This window comes from Piliocolobus tephrosceles, chromosome 1, assembly GCF_002776525.5.
Source record: "Piliocolobus tephrosceles isolate RC106 chromosome 1, ASM277652v3, whole genome shotgun sequence".
Lineage (NCBI taxonomy): Eukaryota > Metazoa > Chordata > Mammalia > Primates > Cercopithecidae > Piliocolobus > Piliocolobus tephrosceles.
The window spans coordinates 147,469,969-147,486,516 of NC_045434.1; the positions used below are offsets into that span (position 1 = coordinate 147,469,969).

A 16,548-nucleotide genomic window follows, 5' to 3' on the forward strand; every position below is an offset into this window, starting at 1 on the left:
GAACTAGTTTACAATCCCACCAACAGTGTAAAAGTGTTCCTATTTCTCCACATCCTCTCCAACACCTGTTGCTTCCTGATTTTTTAATGATTGCCATTCTAACTGGTGTGAGATGGTATCTCATTGTGGTTTTGATTTGCATTTCTCTGATGGCCAGTGATGATGAGCATTTTTTCATGTGTCTGTTGGCTGTATGAATGTCTTCTTTTGAGAAATATCTGTTCATATCCTTTCCCCACTTTTTGATGGGGTTGTTTGTTTTTTTCTTGTATATTTGTTTGAGTTCTTTGTAGATTCTGGAAATTAGCCCTTTGTCAGATGAGTAGATTGCAAAAATTTTCTCCCATTCTGTAGGTTGCCTGTTCACTCTGATGGTAGTTTCTTTTGCTGTGCAGAAGCTCTTTAGTTTAATGAGATCCCATTTGTCAATTTTGGCTTTTGCTGCCGTTGCTTTTGGTGTTTTAGACATGAAGTCCTTGCCCATGCCTATGTCCTGAATGGTACTACCTAGATTTTCTTCTAGGGTTTTTATGGTATTAGGTCTAACATTTAAGTCTCTAATCCATCTTGAATTAATCTTCGTATAAGGAGTAAGGAAAGGATCCAGTTTCAGCTTTCTACTTAGGGCTAGCCGATTTTCCCAGCACCATTTATTAAATAGGGAATCCTTTCCCCATTTCTTGTTTTTGTCAGGTTTGTCAAAGATGAGATGGTTGTAGATGTGTGGCATTATTTCTGAAGGCTCCATTCTGTTCCATTGGTCTATATCTCTGTTTTGGTACCAGTACCATGCTGTTTTGGTTACTGTAGCCTTGTAGTATAGTTTGAAGTCAGGTAGCGTGACGCCTCCGGCTTTATCCTTTTGACTTAGGATTGTCTTGGCAATGTGGGCTCTTTTTTGGTTCCATATGAACTTTAAAGCAGTTTTTTCCAATTCGGTGAAGAAACTCATTGGTAGCTTGATGGGGATGGCATTGAATCTATAAATAACCTTGGGCAGTATAGCCATTTTCACGATATTGATTCTTCCTATCCATGAGCATGGTATGCTCTTCCATTTGTTTGTGTCCTCTTTGACTTCACTGAGCAGTGGTTTGTAGTTCTCCTTGAAGAGGTCGTTTACATCCCTTGTAAGTTGGATTCCTAGGTATTTGATTCTCTTTGAAGCAATTGTGAATGGAAGTTCATTCCTGATTTGGCTCTCTGCTTGTCTGTTACTGGTGTATAAGAATGCTTGTGATTTTTGCACATTAATTTTGTATCCTGAGACTTTGCTGAAGTTGCTTATCAGCTTAAGAAGATTTTGGGCTGAGACGATGGGGTTTTCTAAATACACAATCATGTCATCTGCAAACAGCGACAATTTGACTTCTTCTTTTCCTAACTGAATACCCTTGATTTCTTTCTCTTGCCTGATTGCCCTAGCCAGAACTTCCAACACTATGTTGAATAGGAGTGGTGAGGGAGGGCATCCCTGCCTTGTGCCAGTTTTCAAAGGGAATTTTTCCAGTTTTTGCCCATTCACTATGATATTAGCTGTGGGTTTGTCATAAATAGCTCTTATTATTTTGAGGTACATTCCATCAATACCGAATTTGTTGAGCGTTTTTAGCATGAAGGGCTGTTGAATTTTGTCAAAAGCCTTTTCTGCATCTATTGAGATAATCATGTGGTTCTTGTCTTTGGTTCTGTTTATATGCTGGATTACGTTTATTGATTTGCGAATGTTGAACCAGCCTTGCATCCCAGGGGTGAAGCCACTTGATCATGGTGGATAAGCTTTTTGATGTGCTGCTGAATCCGGTTTGCCAGTATTTTATTGAGGATTTTTGCATCGATGTTCATCAGGGAGATTGGTCTAAAATTCTCTTTTTTTGTTGTGTCTCTGCCAGGCTTTGGTATCAGGATGATGTTGGCCTCCTAAAATGAGTTAGGGAGGATTCCCTCTTTTTCTATAGATTGGAATAGTTTCAGAAGGAATGGTACCAGCTCCTCCTTGTACCTCTGGTAGAATTCAGCTGTGAATCCATCTGGTCCTGGGCTTTTTTTGGTGGGTAGGCTATTAATTGTTGCCTCAATTTCAGAGCCTACTATTGGTCTATTCAGGGATTCAACTTCTTCCTGGTTTAGTCTTGGGAGAGTGTACGTGTCCAGGAAATTATCCATTTCTTCTAGATTTTCTAGTTGATTTGCGTAGAGGTGTTTATAGTATTCTCTGATGGTAGTTTGTATTTCTGTGGGGTCGGTGGTGATATCCCCTTTATCATTTTTTATTGCATCTATTTGATTCCTCTCTCTTTTCTTCTTTATTAGCCTTGCTAGTGGTCTGTCAATTTTGTTGATCTTTTCAAAAAACCAACTCCTGGATTCATTGATTTTTTGGAGGGTTTTTTGTGTCTCTATCTCCTTCAGTTCTGCTCTGATCTTAGTTATTTCTTGCCTTCTGCTAGCTTTTGAATGTGTTTGCTCTTGCCTCTCTAGTTCTTTTAATTGTGATGTTAGAGTGTCAATTTTAGATCTTTCCTGCTTTCTCTTGTGGGCATTTAGTGCTATAAATTTCCCTCTACACACTGCTTTAAATGTGTCCCAGAGATTCTGGTATGTTGTATCTTTGTTCTCATTGGTTTCAAAGAACATCTTTATTTCTGCTTTCATTTCGTTATGTACCCAGTAGTCATTCAGGAGCAGGTTGTTCAGTTTCCATGTAGTTGAGCGGTTTTGATTGAGTTTCTTAGTCCTGAGTTCTAGTTTGATTGCACTGTGGTCAGAGAGACAGTTTGTTATAATTTCTGTTCTTTTACATTTGCTGAGGAGTGCTTTACTTCCAATTATGTGGTCAATGTTGGAATAAGTGTGATGTGGTGCTGAGAAGAATGTATATTCTGTTGACTTGGGGTGGAGAGTTCTATAGATGTCTATGAGGTCCGCTTGGTGCAGAGATGAGTTCAATTCCTGGATATCCTTGTGAACTTTCTGTCTCGTTGATCTGTCTAATGTTGACAGTGGAGTGTTGAAGTCTCCCATTATTATTGTATGGGAGTCTAAGTCTCTTTGTAAGTCTCTAAGGACTTGCTTTATGAATCTGGGTGCTCCTGTATTGGGTGCATATATATTTAGGATAGTTAGCTCTTCCTGTTGAATTGATCCCTTTATCATTATGTAATGGCCTTCTTTGTCTCTTTTGATCTTTGATGGTTTAAAGTCTGTTTTATCAGAGACTAGGATTGCAACCCCTGCTTTTTTTTGTTCTCCATTTGCTTGGTAGATCTTCCTCCATCCCTTTATTTTGAGCCTATGTATGTCTCTGCATGTGAGATGGGTCTCCTGAAGACAGCAGACTGATGGGTCTTGACTCTTTATCCAGTTTGCCAGTCTGTGTCTTTTCATTGGAGCATTTAGTCCATTTACATTTAAGGTTAATATTGTTATGTGTGAACTTGATCCTGCCATTATGATATTAACTGGTTATTTTGCTCATTAGTTGATGCAGTTTCTTCCTAGCCTCGATGGTCTTTACATTTTGGCATGTTTTTGCAATGGCTGGTACCGGTTGTTCCTTTCCATGTTTAGGGCTTCCTTCAGGGTCTCTTGTAAGGCAGGCCTGGTGGTGACAAAATCTCTAAGCATTTGCTTATCTGTAAAGGATTTTATTTCTCCTTCACTTATGAAACTTAGTTTGGCTGGATATGAAATTCTGGGTTTAAAATTCTTTTCTTTAAGAACGTTGAATATTGGCCCCCACTCTCTTCTGGCTTGTAGAGTTTCTGCCGAGAGATCTGCTGTCAGTCTGATGGGCTTCCCTTTGTGGGTAACCCGACCTTTCTCTCTGGCTGCCCTTAAGATTTTTTCCTTCATTTCAACTTTGGTGAATCTGGCAATTATGTGTCTTGGAGTTGCTCTTCTGGAGGAGTATCTTTGTGGCATTCTCTGTATTTCCTGAATTTGAATGTTGGCCTGCCCTGCTAGGTTGGGGAAGTTCTCCTGGATGATATCCTGTAGAGTGTTTTCCAATTTGGTTCCATTTTCCCCCTCACTTTCAGGCACCCCAATCAGACGTAGATTTGGTCTTTTGACATAATCCCATACTTCTTGCAGGCTTTGTTCATTTCTTTTTCTTCTTTTTTCTTTTGGTTTCTCTTCTCGCTTCATTTCATTCATTTGATCCTCCATCGCTGATACTCTTTCTTCCAGTTGATCGAGTTGGTTACTGAAGCTTGTGCATTTGTCACGTATTTCTTGTGTCATGGTTTTCATCTCTGTCATTTCGTTTATGACCTTCTCTGCATTAATTAGTCTAGCTGTCAATTCTTCCACTCTTTTTTCAAGATTTTTAGTTTCTTTGCGCTGGGTACGTAATTCCTCCTTTAGCTCTGAGAGGTTTGATGGCCTGAAGCCTTCTTCTCTCATCTCATCAAAATCCTTCTCTGACCAGCTTTGATCCATTGCTGGCGATGGGCTGTGCTCCTTTGCAGGAGGAGATGCGCTCTTATTTTTTGAATTTCCAGCTTTTCTGCCCTGCTTTTTCCCCATCTTTGTGGTTTTATCTGTCTCTGGTCTTTGATGATGGTGACGTACTGATGGGGTTTTGATATAGGTGTCCTTCCTGTTTGATAGTTTTCCTTCTGACAGTCAGGACCCTCAGCTATATGTCTGTTGGAGATTGCTTGAGGTCCACTCCAGACCCTGTTTGCCTGGGTATCAGCAGCAGAGGTTGCAGAAGATAGAGTATTGCTGAACAGCGAGTGCACCTGTCTGATTCTTGCTTTGGAAGCTTCCTCTCAGGGGTGTGCTCCACCCTGTGAGGTGTGGGGTGTCAGACTGCCCCTAGTGGGGGATGTCTCCCAGTTAGGCTACTCAGGGGTCAGTGACCCACTTGAGCAGGCAGACTGCCCCTTCTCAGATCTCAACCTCCGTGTTGGGAGATCCACTGCTCTCTTCAAAGCTGTCAGATAGAGTCGTTCGCATCTGGACAGGCCTCTGCTGCTTTAGCTGAGCCCTGTCCCCAGAGGCGGAGTCTACAGAGACAGGCAGGTTTCCTTGAGCTGCTGTGAGCTCCACCCAGTTGGAGCTTCCCAGCGGCTTTATTTACCTACTTAAGCCTCAGTGATGGCGGGCGCCCCTCCCCCAGCCTCGCTGCTGCCTTGCGGTTAGATTGCCGCAGACTGCAGTGTTAGCAAGGAGGGAGGCTCCGTGGGCGTGGGACCCTCCAGGCCAGGTGCGGGATATAATCTCCGGTGTGCCGGTGTTACAGCGCAGTATTGGGGTGGGAGTTACCCGATTTTCCAGGTGTTGTGTGTCTCAGTTCCCCTGGCTAGGAAAAGGGACTCCCTTCCCCCTCGCGCTTCCCAGGTGAGGCGATGCCTCGCCCTGTTTCAGCTCTCGCTGGTCGGGCTGCAGCAGCTGACCCGCACGGATTGTCCGGCACTCCCGAGTGAGATGACCCCAGTAACTCAGTTGAAAATGCAGAAATCACCGGTCTTCTGTGTCGCTCGCGCTGGGAGATGGAGACTGAAGCTGTTCCTATTCGGCCATCTTCGATTTCCCTACTTCTTAGAATGAGTCCAGATAGTACTTCTGTCCCCATAATTACCCACCCAGGTTTTACTTCTTCCCTCAAAACTTGACTTGTCATTTAGGACCCAGTTCAGATTTCAGTTCCTCTTGGATACCCTTCTTGTATGAGTATAATTTACTTATTTGTGAAATGGGATAATCTGATATAGTGAAATGGGATAATCTGATATAGGATGTTTTGCAGATTAAATGAGCTTTGCATGCTGAACACAATAAACAGTTGCTGTTGTGATTGTAGCACATCATACTGCACTGCCATTCTTTCATTGATTGGATTGTCCCTTCAGGGCAGGGACTGTTCTTATGCAGCTTTGTAGCTTTGTCACCTTGGGATAGTGCGAAGCCAGACACATAATAAGCACTTTGGGTTTGTTGCACAAAGTAACTCTTCTAATCTCCTTTGTGTCTGGCAGCAGGCATGCTGACTGAGTACCCTCCTCTCAGTTTTACCCTCTAGCCTTTAAAAGACGGTAGGTGGGTGTCTTCTGTTTTTCCAGGGGGGGGTTTGGAACTGTGCATGTGTGTGCACAGGCACACACACACACAGACACACACATGCACCTGTGCAACGGGGTGGAGACAGTAGCAGGAGGTGCTTCTAGCAAGAGGACAGTGTAAAGATAGGCACTATGGTGCTGTCTTATCCCTGGACTTTTGCATATGGTATTCCCTCTTCCTGGAGCAATCCTCTTGTAAGTTCCTGCGCCTGCCCCTCAAATTGCATGGCACTTATTCAGTTCCCTTCTACTGGCTCAGACTTCATTTTCTTCCTGATTGTTTAAATCATCCCCCTTCTCCCAAGTCTCCTTACTGCACTTCTTCTATGATTCTAAACCATGGTATATTTTCCTTTCAGAGCACAGGCAAATGTATATGTGGTTCATTGAACAATAAAGCACTGCTAATAACACAATAGCAACTAACAGTGTGATGCACTGCACTAAGCTCTTTACTTGCATTATCATACAAGTGCTTAACAGAAGTTCCATGATATAAGGCACAATTATTTTCCCCTTTTACAGATGAGGAAATTGAGCTTAATAGTGAGTAAACAACTTGTTGAAATTCATAGAGTACAAGTGTCAATAGAAGATTTAAAACTGGGTATTTCAGAGGGTGTGAACCCTCAGAGGGTAAGTGAATAACACACTGGTAAGATGATTTCAAAAATGGTTAGAAACAGCATGACTTTTTAAAAGAACCAACTCTTAGGAAATTAACCTAAACTTTAGTGGAAAAAAAATGAGCGAAGCTCTTTAGTACAATTTGATTTTTTTTTTCCTTGTATAATATACTCAATAATATATTTGGAAAATATAGCCTACACAGCAGCATTATTTTTTTCCTTTTTTCTTTTGGCCAGATGCACAATTGCTGGTAGAACACACCTATTAGGTGTTCGTTGATTGTTCACTGACAGAGAAGCACTACTTACTACAGAGTTCCCTGATAGGTTGGCCAAGGGTTTGTTTGGTCTGTGTATGATTTGACTTCCCCCTCTGCTCAATGCTGCTTCCTGTCTTTTCCTTTCACAGGCGTTGATCGCTAATAAACATCTTGTACCCAAAACTGCATTTCAGCATGTGTTTTGAACAATTCTCAGAATTGCTTTCCTCAAATTAGCTAAGATGGGAAAGGAGGACAAGGATTTGGGAAGAGGAGGGGAAAAGGAAGAGGAGAAGGAGGAGGAATACCTCATAGAGCACATTCAGTTTTATGGTTAAAGCAGAACAATCCTGGTTTGAATCCTGCATCTGTTTTTAACTAGTTACGGACTAGTCATCTAACCACTCTACATCTGTTTGATCATCTATGAAGAGGGAAGATAATACTAATTCACAAGATTGTGTATGTTATATGGAGTGTTTATGCACTACAAAAATTTAAGAAAGTACTCAATAAATGCTAGTGATAAAAATTCTTAGTTTGCAGAACTTTCCATCCTCTGAACAGCCTCATTATCTCCCTTAGTTTAGATACTATTTTTCTATTAATGCATATTTTTCAAGCTGCTACAATCTTTTTCTGTTCAAAGATGTAACATTATAAAGAGAAGAACTCATGGTATCTGAAAGCATATACCATGTCTCATATGCAACTGGTCAAACTTAATGTGTCTCTGGCCTACTGACTCCCATTCACTGCTTCCCTATTGCCTCATCTGTGAACACTGCAAAATTATCTTGCCAGCAGTCGGCACAGTTGGAGACCAGTCTTGTTTTTACTAGTCACTTCAAACTATCATATTAAGGCTATAAATAAAATAATATTATGGTTCTCATCTGGCTTCATTGTTAGAATAAGCTGAGAAAAATTGTAAATCAATATTTAGCATAATTGCTGAGATCTGGCAGGTTTGGATGCAAATAAAAAAGAACGAAGAATGTAATATAAAATCATTTATATGATATCAGTTTAATCACCCCCTATAAAGTGACAGGCTGTAGAGACTCTTGGTGTAATTGTAGCTGGCAAAGAGTTTTCTTATATAGGAATATAAAATAATTGACCCTCATGTCAATTGTTCTATATTTGTCTTTCATCAAGTTTCTTCAAAAGGATATATTTTTTTCTGCCTCCCTGGGAACTATATTTTATTCTAATGAAATATGCAGCATGCCACAAAGGCACCATTTTGTCAAACACAAGAACAAAAACAAATGACAAAAACAAATTGTTAGTATGATCACTCACGTGGAGAATGCTGCGTTTAAAAAAGCCAAAATACATAAAACATGCTTTTCCCATAGACTACTTCCATTTATTGTCCAGAAGCAGAAAAGAAAGGTGATTATCCTCACATGTGGATTTTAAAAAAGGATATATGTCAAGGAATTGGACCAATATGCTTTTATTCCATTAACTTATTTGTACATTTACTTAACAAATCTTGGCTGAGTTTGTGACAGTTTACTGTGTGCATGGCTCCATGCAACACCTTGTAGGAGGGTGTACAGGAAGAGAATCTTACATGAGTCTGAAGAAAGTGATTAAACATCGGTGAAAGAAATTCTGGTGGAAGGTGATAAGACAAGGACCCTAGGAAAGAGATAGGTACAATTTTATGGGAACTCTTGTGACATTTTGGCATGTTCTTTATTGATTTATTGAGGAACCATACCTACTTCTAGAACCTCAGCTTCCTGAATGTAAAATGAGGCAGTTTGCCAAATTCTATGTGGGTATTTCCGTATGTGAATTTCTATATTCCAAAAACGATGAAGCTTTAAGCAAATATATTTCCAGGCAAGTAAACTGAGATGTTCCCTGCAGGGAGTAGTGCAAGCATTTTACTTGATGGATAGTGGCTAAGTAAAGAAGATTGAACTATCGAGGGTCATGTATCTTATAAGGGGTAGAATTAGAATTGGACCTCAAGTCAAGGGCAAATCATGGGAATCAAAATCAAATCATGGGAATGGGTGTGCTCTCTTGCCCTTCCACCTTCTGCCATGTGATGACTATTTTGTGATGGGGTTGTTTCAAAAGTGGTGGTAGGGGAATTCCCACAAGGGAGGGCCTCAAACCATCCTGTGATGGGGCCAGTTGGGATTCCAAAGAAAGGAACACTAAAGGCCAAGGTGATCAGTCCAAAGCATTTATTAAGGGAGCCTAGATGGAGAGTGCAGCAGCATATTATCACAATGAACAGTGAGAGAAAAGGGATGTGCTATCTAGGCATGTCCATGGTGAGGGGGCCAGGGTATGGAGATTATATGAAATTTGAGGAAATTTTGTTCACAGTCCAAGCCAGTTTCTTTCCAGCAAACCCAGATAACTTTTTCAGTGCCTGAGAATGTTCAACGCCTCAGTTTGGGTTCAGGTCTGCTAGGCAAAACCTACAGCTGGCTGGTTCATAAAGCAGTCAAGGCACTCTGACTTTTAGTCATGATACAGAAAAAAATTGAAGGAACTGGGGAACCTTACAATGACACAGTAAGAAGGGAGAAGGCCCTCACCAGATGATGGCACCTTGATCTTGAACTTCTCAGCCTCCAGTACTGTGAGAAATAAATTTCTATTTTTTAATAAATTACCCAGTCTGTGGTATTCCATTACAGCAGCATGAAATGGCCTAAGACACAGTCCAATCACCATCACATTCAGTGTCCAGTGCTTCTGCTCCTGGCATCAGGCTTATGGGAGAGACCTTGCAGAACATAGAAGAACGGCCCTCAAAGATGTTCATATTTTTGTCTTCAGAGTGTGTGGATCTGTTACTTTACATGAAAAGGAGGAATAAAAGTTGCAGATGGAATTAATATTGTAAATCATCTGATGTAAAATAAGGAAATTATCCTTGATTAATGTGGGTGGGCCCCATGTAATCACAAAGGTGCATACATGCGGAAGAGGGAGGCAGGAGAGCCAGAACCTGAGAGATGTCATGGTGAGAAATAGTTGACCAGCCATGGCTGCATTTCGCAATGCATGTAGGCAGGCATGTAGACAGCCTGCAGAAGATTGAAAGGAAAAATAACTGAATTCTCCTTTAGAGCCTGCAGAAGGAATGCCACCTTAATTTGAGTCGTTTCTGTCTTCTGACCTCCAGAGCTATAAGATAATAGATTTGTACTGTTTTAAGCCACTAGTATGTGGTAATTTGTTATAGCAGCAATAGGAAACTAATGAATACTTTATTAGTTAGATGGAATAAGTTACAATTTGGGTTAAATAAAATGAACCTGGTTGAACCAAAATTATTTTCAATATCTCCTCAAACAAGTATACTTTTGAGAAAATTTTTAGTGCAAAGCATGATGCAGGAATATATATTTAAGAGATTGGCTGATTTTAAGACTTCATTCAGCACATTGCTTTTATGCTAAAATTATAAAGGAAAGTTATGTATTTGTTAATATAAGCCTGTAATAATTTTCATTTAAAAGGTTCCTATCTCTGTAGTGGAGAATTGGGTGGATTATATTTCTCTGTGAATATTTCACTATTCACATTTTTCCATCATTATACTTAGCATACTGCAGTCCTCACATTAGCAAGATAAGATGAGTGGTGTTCACTATGATTTGTTACATATTAGCAGGAATAAGTCTTAGGTTATATGATCTTTGCCAAGTGATTTAAACTAAGGCTTGTTTTTCTCATCTACACAATGGGGATGATCATATCTTCTGATATGGACTGCATGTCTGTGTCTCCCCAAAATTCATATGTTGAAACCCTAATCCCCAATGTGATAGTATTTGGAGATTAGGCCTTTGGGAGGTAATTAGATCATGAGGGATTGGTGCCCTTATAAGAAGAGACATAAGAGAGCTTGCTTCTTTTTCCATCCTCTGCCATATGAGGACATGATGAGAAGACAGTCATCTGTAAACCAGGGAGAGGGTCTTCTTCAAGAACCCAAACATGTTGCTACCCTGATCTTAGACTTCCAGCCTCCAATAATAGTGTTTGTTTAAGCCACCTAGGCTATGGTATTCTGTTGGAGCAACCCCAAAGAGATTAAGAGAAATTGGTACTAACAGTAGGATACACATATCTAAAAATGTGGAAGTGGCTTTAGAACTAAGTAGTGGGTGGAGGCTGGAAGAGCTCTGAGGTGCATGCTAGAAAAAGCCTAGATTGCCATGAGGCAATTTTTAAAGGTGATTCTTGTGTGGACTCAGAAACAAGAGAGAACCTCCATCTTCTTGGAGAATACATAAACAATAATAAACAGAGTGTTGGTGGAAATACGGATGGTAAAGGTCATTTTAATGAGGTTTCAAATGGAAACGAGGAACATGTTATTTGAAATTGGAGAAAAGGCAATCTTACAATAAATTGACAAAGAATTGGCTGAACTGTGTTCATATACTAGTGTTTTTGAAAGGTAGAAAAATTGATGCAGAGAATCACTTGCTCCCAGTTATGGAGCCAGTAATGGTGGAGCCAGAATTGAACTGAAGCTAGAGTTGGAATTTCTCTATCTCTTTTCATCCCCATAGGTAATGTAGACAGTGTGCGGATGGGTAGTATAGGAAGAGATGAGGTAGAGTTACAGGGTGCTTCAGGCCAGAAGAAATGACTTTATCAATGTGATCCATAGAGAAATATTGCCTTAGGTTTTCCTAAAACTGACTCATGTTAAGCAGTAATCTTGTTTTGGAGCTTTTCCACTTTAGCAAGATAAAAGAGCTGTAATAGTTAGATATTGTTCATATTACATGGGTCTAAAAGCAACTAGATGAGACTATGTATGTGAGAGTGCTTTGTAATCTGCAAAATGGAATATGGATATTACACTCCTTCCCCAGCTCAGGATTCAGGGCCTGACATGGAGGTACTTGGTAATGAATTAGCTTATGATACAGGAAGAAATCTCTCTCTCTCTCTCTCTCTGTCTCTCTGTCTCTCTCTCTCTTTCTCTCACACACACACAGACACACACACATGTACACACAGTATGTATATGTGTCTCCCCACTAGATTGGGAGCTCCATGAGTGCAATGTCTGTGCCATCTCTGTGTCCTCAATGCCTAACAGAATAATCTAAAATTAATCATTAAACAATAAGCGTTTATGATTTAAAAACACTATTATAGTGCCTTTTCTTTTAGCTGGGATTTTTATATGGTAGACCATCTCAGTTTGGGATCAGGAGAAAGGATTGTCAGGAATCACTGATTTTACTACAGAGCCATATTTGTATATTATGTGGTGGGAGGCAAGGGTCCGAGGGTTAAGTGCTGAAAGGCCTTAGCTGGGAAGGTAGCACCCCAGTAACTCAGCTTTGACTCCTCTAAACTTCAGGCCCTGAAGGATGTGGCATGTGCACTGAAGTGAGGGAAACAGGAACCACCATGAAGACAAGGTTGCTGTGTTTCCTGGGAGACTGTTTTCTCCAGTGCACTGAGCCAGGAAGTGGGTTTTTCCCCACCTAGTGACCAGGGAATGGGTAGATAGTCTTGTTCATCACATAAAGAAACAAACATGTTAGACGGGTCTGGCCAGTGAGTTGTGGGTCTTGACATGACAACGTGGCCTGCAAGTAATATGGTCACAATGACCTGGTGCTTTCTGTGACTAATGGAATTGATGAACAGGGTGCAGTGGAGGGTCACAGGCTTGAGGCAGCATGACCAGGAAGTCTAGTGTTGACACTGGATGCAGAGCGTAACATACAAAAGGAATGGAGTGTTCAGCTGCAACGCAATCACCAAGCCCGGAGCAAGGTGACCTTATTTAGCCCAGGGTTATGCCATGAGCAAGAAAAAAAAAAAAAAAAAAGAAAGAAAGAAAGAAAAGTGAACGGAGTAAGTGGCAATGAATGCAGAGGAAAGGGTGGAATTTCAGAAAAGCTCTACTAACCTGAGTTTGTGTTGGTCAGTGAAGCTCTTGTAGTTGGGTAAATGCAATGGTGGACTACAAGTCCATGTCAAGTACAGGTGAAAAGGATCAGAACAGAGAGGATCAGCCAGACCACAGTGTGGCTGACACCGACCCACACAGCATTTGACCATTTCCCTGGAAAGGAGTCTTGATGGTCAGAAAGATGGTGACATATATATGTATGCAGTGGAAATGCTCGCATTGATCATTTTACCAAATCTGTATATAATTAACTTTAGTGCAATTTCTTGATATCAAGCAATTTAGTAATCTAAAGTTTCAGTTAAAAAATTCCAGCATTGTCTGAAAAGGAAATAACTGAGCCTGGGTGGACCCTGCTGGTTATTATTCAGCTGTTCTACCAAGCTAGTCATATGATGATAGTTGTGGAAGGAGTTGCTTACAAATGGTATCCGATGCAAGAACTCACATTTATTCCTAAATAGGAAAAGGTGATGTGTAAAAAGTTTCAACCTAACTGGACCTGCTCGACAATTTGTAAGCCTGGACAGGCATCGTGCACACATTTGTCAGTAGAAGCCCGAGAGAGCAGAATTAAAATTAGGTGCTACCACAGCTGGCCAAGCAATTGTTATTAGGATCTAATTTATCAGTCGATAAGGAAGTTGAGGCTTATGTGATCCCAACTTTTTGACCCCCATTTCATTTAATCAGGGTTTTAGCACTCCCAGCTATTCCCAAGCTATTGATATTTTTAAGAAAAAATTTGAGCCTGAAAAACAGACAAAAGACTATATATTATATAACTCTAATGATTTATCTTAAGAATCTGTGAACTGTGGAATCATGATTGTTAGGACTGAGAGACACCTGCTCACCTTTCTGAAATGAGCAGCTGAAAAGATATTCTGAGATTTAGAAAGGGTAAGGTATACAATGTTGACCTTTTGGAGACAGGAAACCTTTGATGAACTATAGGACACCAAGACAGTTCATTTAAAAGATGGTTTCAAAGCATTATCTGGAGCTGGTTTTCTATGTGCCTTACTGAAGCTCTTGGGTTGTCTTTTTACATAAACCTAGTGAAATAATGGCTTTTGCAGTTGTTCATATGTCTGCATCCTCATGTGGCACCTTGGTTTCTAAGCTTTGTAACTGCTTTCAGTCTCTTTTGAGGATGAAATTAAACTTTTCTTACCGTTTGGCAGCATGGAACTTTCCTGCGATGTGCTGTTAAGGAGAAAAGAGGCATGAAGAAGTCACCCATATCATCTCCATGTAATTAAGGAGTACAAACTGTTAAATAAAACTGTTGCTAATGATATTTACTTGACTACAATATGAGTCCCTGCTCTGATCTCAGAATAAATGAAGGATTAGCAGCTCATAAAATGTATAGATTGTAAAACTTTGTTGCCTGTAATAGGGTATGCATTTTTTTAAAGACAGCTTTGTGTTTGGACTATCTTTAGGCTTTCTTGTTCTCTTTCTCTCTCTGCCTCTCCCTAACTCTGCCTCTGTCTATCTCTGTCTGTCTTCCTCTATCTCTGTCTCTCTCTCTCCCTCTCTCTCTCTCTATATATATATGTATGTAAGTGTATATGTATACACACACACACACACACACACAGAGTAGCCCCCTCTTATCTGTGATTTCACTTCCAGTGGTTTTAATTACCCTTGGTCATCCACAGTCCAAAAATATTAAATGGAAAAATTCCAGAAATAAACAATTTATAAGTTTTAAATTGCACGCTGTTCTGAGTAGTGTTGTCAGATCCTATGCTGTCCTGCTCCTTCCTGCCCAGGATGTGAATCATCCGTTTTTCCTGGGTATACACACAATGTATGCCACCCACCCTTTAGTCACTTAGCAGCCATGTTGGATATCAGATTGAAAAAACCTAGTATACATAGGATTTGGTGCTATCCACGATTTCAGGCACCCACTAGGGGTCTTGGAGTGTATTCCCTGTGGATAAGGGAGGACTACTGTATACTGTATATACTAACATCTATGTGTATGTCTATGTATGAATGTGTATGTGCATGCACCATGTATACATACATATTTGTGTGCATGTTTTTGTAAGTTACTGAGTAATTAATGAAGGATAGGTTGAAATGGAAAATAGTGCTCAACTTTGACATACAGACTTAGATTGACAATTTACTAAGGTATAGCATATAATCAATAAACCAATTTATCTTCTTTTATCTCTTAAAAGACCATACAAATCAAAAGTGATCTATGAATTATTATTTTGATGCTGGATGTGAAATTAACGCAAATGTCTAGATATATATGAGGAAGTTAACTCTTCAAAATACGAGCTTAAATTTAGTTAGGAACTTACAACAAGAAAAATAAGTCCCAGACAAAATTGTATCTTTATTTACTGATCACATTATTATTTTGATACATGACAAATAACATCAGTAGGGATACCAAGAATAATGCTTTATCCTGGCCTAGACTTCAAATCTAGCAGAGGATACCAAGAAATAAACAATTACATATTATGTGATGAGATAGTAACTCAGGGTCTTATGGGGTAGGAGGTAGGGAGCGGGAATGGAAGGCAACACAGCACACCAGGACATATCAGAGAATGTTTCCTAAGAGAAGAGATGCTTATACACTACAGATATTATCTGCTGGCTGGCAGGTGAAGGAAGGGCCTTCACAGTTGGGGCACCACGTTGTATTCTGAACATGAGAGACAGCAGGTAAGTTTGAGTTATCAGAGTTTAGGGTATGTCATGAGAGGCTAAAGACTCTGCTGAAGGAGCCCTTACTTTCCCATCAGGCATCCTCTGTGAGGCCCTTTTTGACAACTGGAGCTGGTGGCCTCCTTCTCTGTGCTGCCATGACTTTTTGCATATTTCTCTTGTTGACTTTCCCCATTCACTTTACTTGTTGATGTGTGATTTCCCTACTTGTCTGTGGAATAATTAAAATCAGGATGATTTTCTAGGTCTTATCATGAGACTTACAAAAGAGTAGGGACTCAATACATGTTTATTAAATACATACATGAATGACTGGCAGGCTGCATGAGTGAATGATTATGCACTGTTTGGGGAGAAAGTAAAGAATTGCCTTGGTTATCAAACAACCCTTTGTAAAACCTTATTGGTTTTATTTTTGCATTTTAGGTTACTTGCAGCATATAATAGCCTTATGGATAAACACCTGGCTGGATATTTTAACAATACAAGGATAAGGCGTCATCTCTTAAGATCAGGACTGGTAAGTTTTGGTTTACTTTCCAATGACCTTCTTGCTTCATGAAGTCCAATAATTCCCTACCTTTTCAGGCTTTCTCTTTGAGTGACATCTTCCACTTCCCCTCATTTTAGAAAAATTTCTTTCTTCCAAAGTTTTGATTTATGTATTTGAGGTTGTTTGAGAAGATAGGAAGGCAGGTCACAATGACTGCTAAGAAAACTTATAAATCATTGAGGAAAAGGCCCTGAGAGTTTCCAACAGCATATTTCAATTGTTTGTTTATTCATTCATTCAACACATATTTACTGAACACGTTGTATGAGCTAGAAACTGTTAGGAATTGAAGATAGAGAAGATTTTACTGTCATCTTCGGAAAAACTATTGCTTTTGATATTCACGGAATATGGTGTGGAAGACATGTACATTTCAACATTTCCCCCACAT

The 16,548-nt window shown here is 40.0% G+C and overlaps 1 protein-coding gene across 1 annotated transcript in view; it reads left to right on the forward strand.

Annotated features, from left to right (window-relative positions):
- ERICH3 (glutamate rich 3) overlaps positions 1 to 16,548 on the forward strand; it is a 115,996-nt gene that overhangs the window by 12,938 nt on the left and 86,510 nt on the right. The window contains exon 2 of the mRNA XM_023207581.2: positions 16,031 to 16,124. Within this exon, the coding sequence (XP_023063349.1) occupies positions 16,031 to 16,124 (94 nt within the window). The remainder of the gene's footprint in view (positions 1 to 16,030; positions 16,125 to 16,548) is intronic.